The following is a 10961-nucleotide window of genomic DNA, read 5'->3' as shown; positions in this document are numbered from 1 at the left end:
CCAAAAAGGCTGGTTTCTGGCAAAAACCATCATAAATCATGTCACGTGACCATGGAACAGTGCAACCCACTGTAATGGTGAGCCGGTTCCCAAGTGGCCAAAATGCAAGTCATGTGACCATGGGATATGTGCGCTGTCATTGGAACTCCGGAACTGGATCATGAGTACCTTTTTTGGGGGGGGGTGAGATGTTCATCGAAACTTCAAGTGGTCAATTAGTTACCACTCATTAAGCGAGGACTGTAACATTCAGCCATTATTCTCTAGGCTTTGGTATGTGGAACAGAAGGAGTGTAACCAATATTATCTTTTACCTCAAACAATAAACCTTTGTGGGTCTGTGAGTGGATGTGTAACATCTCTTGCAAGAGAGAGTTGTTGTTTTTGGAGCACTCCGGCCATCTCTCACTTCTCTGCCTCAACGGCTGTTTCCACACCAGTTTAGAAGGGGCTTCCCAGCTGACTATCATAAGCAGCTTTCACTGATGAATGTGACAATTGGTAGCCTCTTAAACTTTGTTACTCTGATCTAATGGAAGGATCCATTAGTTGTTTGCTTAACTTTTTCAATATTTTACAATCTAATTTTAGAAATGGGTCTATGATTTAATTTGAACTGCTCATATCGGAATTAATACAAACAGAACCACAAGCTGATCTTACCATAAAATGGGTAACAATAAAACATCTCAGTGCTGGTTTAGATAAAGTTTAGATTTTTTTTTCTTCCAAGATGCTATCGCTGATTTGAATTAGTTGTAAGATGCAAGAGTGGCTATGAAAGCCAAGCCTTTTTAGATGCTTAAATTGTGTTATCAGGAGGAAAATGTTCTTCCTCATGAAAAAAGAATGGTTCTATTACACAAAAATGAGAGCATTATTCTGAAACAAATTTACTTTCACAGATGGTTCATGAATACTCCAAGTCAGTGATTACTTTATTACATTTCTATCCTACTTTTTTCCCCCAAGGAAGTTCAGAAAGACATTTGCAGCCTATCACCTGTGAGATAAGTTAGGCTGAAGAACTGATTAGTTCTATAGTGTCACCTGAGTATAGGCTGAGAATCCTATATCCAGTCGGATGAGTAGGTTTCACTGAATGCAGAATACAGGGGGACTAGAATTTATAGCAATTCTCTATTAATTTTGGTTTCCAGATGAGCTAGGTCAGTGTTGGTGAATCTTTTCGGCACCAAGTACCGAAACGGGAGTGCACACGTGCCGGAAACCCGAAGACCAGGTGGCCGGTGCACATGCGGCTGCTCTTCTGATTCCTGGCATGTGCATGTGCACTGGCTACCTGGTCTTCCGGTTTCTGGTGCGCATGCATGTGTGAAGACCAGCTGGCTGGTGCACATGTGCGTGCTGGAAACCAGAAGAACAGCCGGTTTCTTTGGTGTGCTTGAGTGTGCTGGGAAGATGATGTTCTGGTTTCTGGTGTGTGTATGTGCATCGGCCAGCTGGTCTTCATGCATGCATGCATGCCAGAAACTGGAACACCAGGTCGGCGGTGTGCATGGGTGCGCCAGAAACCGGAAGAGAGCTCTTCTGGTTTCTGGCACTCCCGCGTGTGTGAAGACCAGCTAGTGGGCACACCGGAACCCGGAAGAGCAACGGGCGACGGCTCGCATGCCCAGAGAATAATAGAATAACAATTGGAAGACATCTTGGAGGTCTTCTAGTCCAACCCCCTGCGTAGGCAGGGAACCGTACACCACTTCATACAAATGTTTATCCAATATCTTCTTAAAAACTTCAGGTGTTGGAACATTTACAACTTCTGGAGGCAAGTTGTCCCACTGATTAATTGTTGTAACAGAGATGGCTCTGGATGCCACTTCCAGCATGCATGCCATAGGTTCTCTATCACGGAGCTAGGTGATGACCAGATGTTTAATTACTGCTAGATAATTTGCTATGTTTTTTTCTTCCATTCAGTCATGTTTGTTTCTCAGAAACTTCCTGGATGTTTCCTGGCAAGAATTTTCATATCATTGCCTCCTTCCTAGGGATAAAAACCACTGGTCCAAGGTCACCAGCTGGCTTTGCACCTAAAGTGGGATTAGAACTCATAGTCTCCCAGTTTTTAGCCTGATGGCTTTACCCCTACACCAAATTATATTTCAGTTCATTTTGTCATAATTTACTAAGTGGACCTTGACCTAACCTTACCCTGGGATGTGGAAGTCATAGCAAAGAGCCAGCTTGGTTTAGTGGTTATGGCATCATACTGAAAACTATGAGATGGTAAACCACTTCCACCTTTGGCACAAATCCAGCAGAGTGACCGTGGGCCAGTCATTTTCTCTCAGCCCGAGGAAGGAAGCAATGCCAAACCACTTCTGAAAAACCTTGCCAAGAAAACTGCAGAGACTAGGTTTAGACGATCACCAGGTGTCAACCACTAACTTAAAGGCACAAAAGAAACAAACAAACAAACAAACAACCCTGTTGGAATGGATTAAGCATTTCTTAGTTCAACATTTTGCTTCATTGTCCAGGAAGTTTTTATAATGGTTTCATGGAGCATTGTTGGATACTCTATTTTGGTAACGGCCACTCCTATCACAGAACTATCACCTCTGCAGAGATCTTACCTATCTCAGATTTATTCAAACCTTTATTGTGGTAATGAATCCCATAAATGTATCTATGAAGCACTTGTTTTTACCATAGCCTTCATTCAGCTTGCTCTAAGAACACAAGAAGGGAAAACACAGTTGTTTCTTTTCCAAGGGATCCTACTTACTTTGTTTTTTGGATTCTTGTTGCACTTGACAGTTGAAGATTCTTCTTACCAAAATGCTTGCCCAAGGACATTGGAAGTCTCATAACCGCAACATGATCAAAGAATAAATTAAGGGGCTTTCTCCCTTTAAGCTAAGGCTTGGTCCACACATTCCTTTCTTTCAGAGGTGGAATAAAAGCAGGGGTGGGATTCTACCGGTTCGGACCGGTTCAGGCGAACCGGTAGCTCCGACAATCAGCTGGGAGCGAACCGGTTTGCTCCGACGATCAGGTGGGCCCACCTGCCCATCCCTGCGCTTTACTGACCTATATCTTCTCAGCTGATTCGCCCGGCAGAGCGGATTGCCCCGTCTCAGCTGTGTTACTCCCCAGCAGTAACGCGGAAGGCAAGTTCACCGAACTGGTTGTTAAACCGGCAGGATCCCACTACTGAATAAAAGGCAGACTACTATCAAGGGTTACAGTGTTATGTTCCAGTACTAATGAAGTGCAATGAATTAATTCCTTAGGTGATATCCTTCCTAGCTGCAGAAACATGCCAGACCCTGATACAGGACTACCTGAATAAATTTAAATTAGGGGGACAAGGTTGTGTGTGCAAGGGTGTGAGGGTGGGGGGAAAAACAATGTACAGCTAAGAACAAAGCAAAGGAGGAATGTGATGGTGCTGGTGTTTCCTACTTCAAGTGTGTACAAGGTTCCCATCACCCTAGGAAAAACACACATAAGACACATGTACGCATACATGTTTTGTTTTTAATAAAAGCTCATGCAAAAAAGGGTGGACTTCAGGAAGAGCAAGGGTCATAATCCACTTCAAAGACACAGAAACACGTCATCGTATTGAGCCATCTATTTTATCAAAAGGCTTGATAATTTATTCTTTCAAGGCAAACCACATTGCTTTAGCTCTGACAAGGGCATGGATGTATGTTATGTTGGATTCTTTCTAGGGCTGGACCTTCGTTTCAGCTACAGAAGTACTTTTGCAGATGAATCCTATCTACGTGAAGGAAAACACAGCGATTTGCACAAAGTTTACTGAAATCTTGGTTTGGTCCATGAAACATATAAGGAAACACCGATGTGCACTACAGATCAAAGAATCCTCTATCTGGACTGCATAATAACCTATCCATTCTTCTCTATAGATTCAAAAATGGAGAAAAGTAGAATCGAAAGTAGGCAAACGACAAGGGCATAAAACTCACAATAACGCGTTCAGAATTTTCTTCACATTTTTTATTGGCAACTTTATAACGGCAGCAATCAGCAAAATTACTTTATTGCCAAAAGGCACCTGCCTGAAGGTACTTTGGTGGTTAAGTGCCACTGGAGGCAACCCAGCCGCATTCAAATCCATGTATTTTGATGTTTCCTCTGGAAAGATGGGGATTATATCCACTGCCTACCGCTGAAGTAGTATAAAACAAAACATTTCCCACAATCTGGGCCAAGAAATCCTAAATGTCCACAATGATTATACAGTCTTTCAACAAATATCTTGGAAGCATTCTTTTATGTACAAACAGCTTGTGCACATCAACAACGCTACTATCTATAAGTGTTTAAAATCATTATCTGTACAACTAGGCACAAAAGCAATACAACTTTGCCACCTAACGTTTTTTAGGTCCTGCCCAGACACACTCTCATCAACATGTAAAAGGTTTTAATATTTTTTTTTATAAATAAGTCCATCGATTTCCACAGAAAACTAATAGGAAACAAAATATTCCAATTGGGAATAAACTTGTATATTATCTTGGAGGGTTATTTTCCCCCTCCAAAATCTTGTGAGTGACTATACAGTATGTACAAACAAGAGCCTGTATGTTTGTTAGGTCCCACCTCATTACAGGCATTAAACAAGAAATTATGTTAGCTGGAATGGAAACTGGAAGACTCCGATTCTGTTGAAACAGAAGAATGTCCCGCACGCTTGCCTTTGGACAGGATCTTAAGGCTTGATCCCCTGCTGACAGAGGTGAGTGCATTTTGAGCCGATGTCTTGAATTTGGCACCCAGAAAAGCATATAGGATGGGATTCAGACAACAGTGGAAGTACGCCAGGCTTTCGGTAATGGTGGTCCACTTACGCACCAGTACTTCAAAACTGCAGCCTCTCTTGATGTACCGGAGGAGGATGAAAGTGTCTATGGTGAGAACAATGTAGTATGGTAGCCAGCAGGCAAAGAAGGCCACAATCAGGATGACGGTTGTCCTCAAAGCTTTACGTTTCTGGTAACCCTTTGATTTTGACAGCTTAGAAATTATAATGCAGTAACAAGTCAGTATGATAAGGCCAGGCAAGACGAGGCCTACTAAAATTTGCTGGAATTGGAAGGGGATCTGCCAGGACTGGTTAGTGTAAAATCGCTGGCACATGTATTTTCCACCAATCTCAGTAATACGAGCAAACATTATATCAGGTATAGTCAACAACAAAGCTGGCAGCCAAACACCGATGTAGACAATCCTTTTGGCCAACAATTTCCGAGCTCTCTGACTGTTGGTAGCATGTACAATTGCCAAGTACCGATCTAAGCTGATGAAGGCCAGGATCAAGACACTGCTGTATAAATTGACAGTGTAAATGATGTGCACAATTTTACACAAGACTTCACCAAAGTACCAGCTTATCACAGCATCCACAGACCAGAAGGGCAAGCTGATGACAAAGAGGAGATCAGCTACTGAGAGATGGACTCTATACTTGTCAGTTATGCTCTTCAGTTTCTTCTGGAAACCCATGACAACAATCACCAAGCCATTGCCAACAATTCCTGTCAAAAAAATGATGGAGAAGATGGTGGGTAAGAAGATTCGCTTGAAATCTTCGTTTTCCTCTTCGAAGCATAGCCCTGTGAAGTTATCTTCTTCTCCAGAGCCTGGTTCACTAGTATTGTTATCGAGCAAGAATGTATAAGAATACATCTGTAGATGACAAAAGGAAGCAAAAATTAGAAAGTGGGAAACAAAGGCAGGCAAATCTTAAAAGACCCATTCAGCAGCAAGCAAAGAATCAACACTGAATCATGCTTCAGTATTCAACTTTAAAATATTTGCCTCTTAATGCAGGGATTGTCAAACTTGGTAACTTTTAAGACATGTGGGCTTCAGCTCCCAGAATTCCCCAACCAGCAGAGCTATACTGGCTGGGGAATTCTGGAAGTTGAGGTCCACAAGTCTTACAAGTTGCCAAGTGTGAAGACCTCTGCTCTAATACAACAATTAGAGCTGTTAATGGCTGGCGATGATCAGATGCAGAAGCAAAGAGATGATCAGAAATGTCACATTTTCAACACATTCATTTCAACATACACATCTCAACTCTCTGAAGGACTTTTCAAACATAAGAAAACACACACAAACCACATTCAATGAAAGGGCAACAACTGTACAGATACGTATTTTAGTTCCAACTGAACGTATATGACCAGGTCAATCACTGCTTTCCAATGATTGCTTCAAGGAATTATCTGAACGCCTAACCCTAGATGCACTACATTTTTCTATTCAAATTTGATGATTAGAAAATGGATCTTTGCAGGAATTTATAAAAAAAAACCCTATACAATGGATGCCTCTAGATGTGGTTTCAGATTTGAAAATCATTCTGTTAAACATGTAGGTCGTTGTTGTGGGGAAAATAGAAGGGAATATTAGGAATGTTTACCGCCTTGAGGTATTCATAAAATAATACAAGTGTCCTTGACTTATGACCACAATTGAGTCCAAAATTTCTGTTGCTAAGCGAGACATTTGTTAAGTGAGTTTTTCCCCATTTTATGACCTTTCTTGCCACAGTTGTTAAGTGAATCACTGTAGTTGTTATGTTAGTAAGTGAATCTGGCTTCCCCACTGACTTTGCTTGTCAGGTCACAAAAAGGGATCATATGTCCCTGGGACACTGCAACCATCATAAATATGAGTCAGTTGCCAAGCATTTAAATTCTGATCATATGATCATAGGGATGGCTGCAACTGTCATAAGTGTGAAAAATGGTTTTAAGTCACTTTTTTCAAACGGTCACTAAACGAAGTGCTGTAAGTCAAGGACTACCTATAAAGGTGGGATAAAATCTAATAGAAAATAATGCAAAACAAACAAACAACAAATAAAATGCTTTGTGCAGAGACAATTACAATTGCTTAACGCATTGTAAGCCGCCCTGAGTCTCCGGAGAAGGACGGCATATAAATCAAATTTAAAAAAAAAAAAATCCATGTGGAGAAGCAGCACTATTGGATGGTTCATGCTAAGACCAAAACACGGTTGGTGGTTCATCTCAGAACAAATGTTCTAGATGGGAGACAGGAGGGGGAGAAAATACAAAACTAGGATCAGCTAAGTGGAAGTTAAGAAGAAGGATGATGCTGGGAAGATCAGAAAGAAAGGTAGATGAAGGACTTGAAGTAGGAGATAACATCCTGAAAAGATTAGCAAGTGGGCTGCAGCACAGGCCATTCTGAGAAAGAAAAAGAGAGTAGAGGCGCCCTATTTTGTTTGTTTGTTTGTATCCCACCTTTATTATTGTTTTACAAATAACTCAAGCTATTGAGTTATTTGTAAAATATCCAACAAACCTTCCTCCTCCCATTTTCCCCACACCAACCCTAGTAGGTGATTTGGACTGAGAGAGAATGACTGGGCCAAAGTCACTCAGCCGCCTTGTTGCCTAAGGTGGGACTAGAACTCAGAGTCTCCTGGTTTTCTATGCTGGTGCTTAAACCACTAAGCTAAACTGGCTCAGTTTACCCATAAGCCATTTCCATTTTTTCTTGGACAGAACCTGGAACAACTAAATTGTACTAGGTTTTACTTTAGCCTGGTCTGGCCAAAATAGGGGTTGAAGTGGCAAACCAAAATGTATTTCTTCTATACACAAAACAAAACAAAACAAAACAAAACAAAACAAAACATATTTTATCAATTCGTACACACCTCTACTATATTTATTGTATTCTTATGAAGTAAGAATCAAAGTAAGAATGGAAGATCATGACTGCAATGGTTGATTTACAAGCTAATAAGGATTCAAGAGGCAGTTTTGTAAACAGCCAACCTGCAAGCTCCTGTATTGTCAGAGAAAAGAATTACCTTCTCATTGGTTCAAAGGAAACCCATTAGAAAGAAACTGAAGTAGTCTCTATCCCAATACAGCTAGTCCTCCTTTAGTGATCATAACTGAGACCAGCAATTCTGCTGTTAAGCAAAGTGGTTGCTAAATTAGCTCGCCACTTTGCTTTATAGACTGCAAAGCTCATAAATGACAGGACTGTCATAAAGCCACTTTTTAAAATCACTGTCACATCTGCAAATGGTCACCAAATGAGGCAGCTGCTAAACAAGGACTACTTGTATAATGGGGTCCTAAAGTATAAAGCAGATGTTAAAAATCTAATCCTTTCATTTCAACAATCCTGTTAAAGAAGATCCTGGGAGGATATTGCTTAGAAGAATTATTTTCAGTTAAATCAGACATCAAGTGCCTGATAGTAAAAATATTTTCTTAGATCTGAGGGCCTGAACAATAAAGAATCACTTGTTCCATATTTTCCCCTCCTTGGAGGCAAATAATGTGCTAGGATTTCTTGACCAGGCTGACTCCCAAGGCAAAGAGGTTGGTTCATAAAAAAAAATAAAATAAATCCAAACACAAAGTGGGGGGTGAAGTAAGCAAGCCTTAGAGTTCATTGGAACTCTTTTGTCAGCCTTGAATAATATGCCAAACCAAAACAACTGTGAGACTTTATTTATTAAATTTATATGCTGCCCATTTTATAGTTCCAGGTGATTCTGAGCAGCTTATAAGACGTGGTCCATCAGCAGCATAAACGATTCTGTAAATTTAAAAATGGCAAACCAACAAAAACAGGGTGCGGCAAGAGCTTTGCAAAAAGCCCAAGTTTGCTCATTCAAATTCTCCCGCCAGCAAGCTCTTTCTCAGATCTTTTTGCCTAATCCTAACCGGTCAGAACATAAAGGAGGGAGCAGTTTCAATTTAGCAAGGCAACAGATGGGGAAAAAAAAGAGAAGTGCAACCTCAGGAAACCACCAGCCGTTTGAAAGGCGTGTAAGGGAGTAGTCACCTGGCCACCGCCTCCTTCAGTCCTCCTCCTCCTCCCTCTTGCCATGCAGAGAGACAGTCCTTTCTTTGCTGTGAGGCGCTTCTACAAAGGGGCTCGACAACACTTTCAAAACAGAGACTGTCTCTATTCAGGCCGGACGCCTTCTGGCTCCGTGGAGGATTCTCCCATCCAGGGTACAAAAGCGATCCTTTTCTCAGCTGAAATGGGACCAGCTTCCACATTCCCACGCATTCAAGTAGGAATTAAAAGGGCACGAAACCTATGCAGGGGTTTCTAAGAGTTCTCACAAAGTTTTCCTGAACCCAGGGCTTATCTCCACTTTATGGAAAGAGCCTTGCTGTGATTCTCATGCTTCCCACAAGTCGGTGAAAAATATGCCAATATCCATGCTACTTAAACATTTCGGTGGTCTTGATGTCCTATATACTTTGCTGATAGACCAAGCATTATCTTTTTTGGTTTTTACTTTGGTCATAGACCAAACACTTCCCCCACCTCTTTCACTCTAGAAGCTCTAGGAGGAAAAAAAAATTCCACCCTAATTTGCCTTGTACATAGACTCTTTAAAAAAAAAACCAACACGTTCTGAGTTCTACTTAATGACAAAAACAAGAAACCGCATGAGTCAAGCACTGCTCGAAAACGGCAGGACCCAACGTCTTAAAACTTTTTCTCATTCAAGGTTTCCTTTTGGTATTAGTCAATCGCGCTTTCCAAGGCAGCCAAAAGATTCCGCCAAGTTTCTCTCACCATGTTCCAAGCCCGACGTTTTTTTTTTTTTTTTTTTAAATATCCTAGGGATTGGGGGATGGGGGTGAGAGATCAACGAAAGCAAAATCGTCCCCGTCTGTAATCCAGAACCGTCCCACGCAGGTCCCCCGCCCGACCCCACGCACTTTTACGCAGCCTTGCGCGCTGCTTTCAAAGGCGCTCCTCTCCGCGACGAGCCTGCAAAGCCGCTCTTCCACAAGTTGAGAGAGCGCAACGTTTGGTGGGTTCGGGGCAAGAAACCCCCTCTCCCCCCCCTTCCAAAGCAAGGGGAGAGGGGTCCTCTTGCACGACCTATTAGGGCTTACTACAAGGTGCAATTCGGATCTACCGCCCGGTCCGTTTTTTAAAACGGCACTTCTGCAAAGATTCACCCCGCTTGGAGCAAAAGTAGATTATTATTATTATTATTATTATTATTATTATTATTATTATTATTATTATTATTATTATTATTATTATTATTATTATTATTTTGCGGATGTCTCTGATTAGATAGATCTAGTAAACGTCAGCCGGGAACTCTCATCTGATCGGGGAAAAAAGCCGCTACACGTCTTGTAATCTAAAGAAGATAAAAAAAACCCCACGGTTGCGCGTGTCCTTGTCCCGCTCTCCCCAAAGAGCTTTGCGAGATCGCGTAGAGCAAAGCACGTCCCGATATTTAGGAACCTCTAACCAGGCGCTCCATCCCTCCATCCCATCCCATCCCTCCATCCATCCATCCATCGCTCCCTGGGCAAACGTCAGGCGCCTCCTTACATCCATGTTCGGATCCATTGCTCGAGCGCTCCCCGGCAGCAGGCTCCGCTTCTGCACCTCGCCAGCAGCCACGACGCCACCGACAGCCAAAAAGTTCTCGTCCCGGAGCTACCCGGTCCCTTATAAAGCGGCCCCCCTCTTTAGAGCCGGCCCGCAAAGCTGCCGGCGGCTCCGCCCAAGTCTGGACTTCGGAGGCGGCGGGGTGAGGGGGGGGGGTGATTGACGGATCAAAAAAACAAAAACAAAAAAAATCCCCACAACCCGGTACCCCGAGCATGCGCCGAGCTACCTGTTTTGTGACCAGCAGCTGTGGAGATGGGAATCTCCAACCCCCCCCCCCTTAGTTTTGCTCTCTTGCGCTGGGAGTGGGTGGAGGCTGCTCTTTTCTGTCGTGCAATTGTGCATCTTAAGGCATCTCGTGGAGAGTCCCCAGGCCACGTGCTCTAATAGGATAAATAGCTAGTAGCAAAAAGAAAAAAGGAAAAGAAAAGAGAAAAGAAAAGGAACAATGCCTGAAACCAGTCAAAGAAAATTTGATTTGAGGACCCAAATCTTTCTAAGAACCCAAAACTTAGCCTGAGGCT

General features: G+C 42.4%; 1 protein-coding gene across 1 annotated transcript; it reads right to left on the bottom strand.

The window, feature by feature from the left end:
• Window positions 1–3975: 3975 nt before the first annotated feature.
• CXCR4 (C-X-C motif chemokine receptor 4) lies at window positions 3976–10447 on the bottom strand. Its single transcript, XM_070957023.1, has 2 exons — window positions 10378–10447; window positions 3976–5688 (listed from the first exon to the last, which is right to left on the bottom strand). Exons 1-2 carry the CDS (start codon window positions 10393–10395, stop codon window positions 4633–4635), a joined length of 1074 nt encoding a protein of 357 aa, XP_070813124.1. The 5' UTR covers window positions 10396–10447; the 3' UTR covers window positions 3976–4632.
• Between the last annotated feature and the right edge of the window lie 514 nt (window positions 10448–10961).

This window comes from Pituophis catenifer, unplaced genomic scaffold (assembly GCF_029215685.1).
Source record: "Pituophis catenifer annectens isolate HBS135680 unplaced genomic scaffold, rPitCat1.0.hap2 SCAF_1, whole genome shotgun sequence".
In the NCBI taxonomy this organism is placed as follows: Eukaryota; Metazoa; Chordata; class Lepidosauria; order Squamata; family Colubridae; genus Pituophis; species Pituophis catenifer.
The sequence above is the reverse complement of the archived record's forward strand: the minus strand, read 5'-3'. Positions and strand labels throughout refer to the sequence as shown.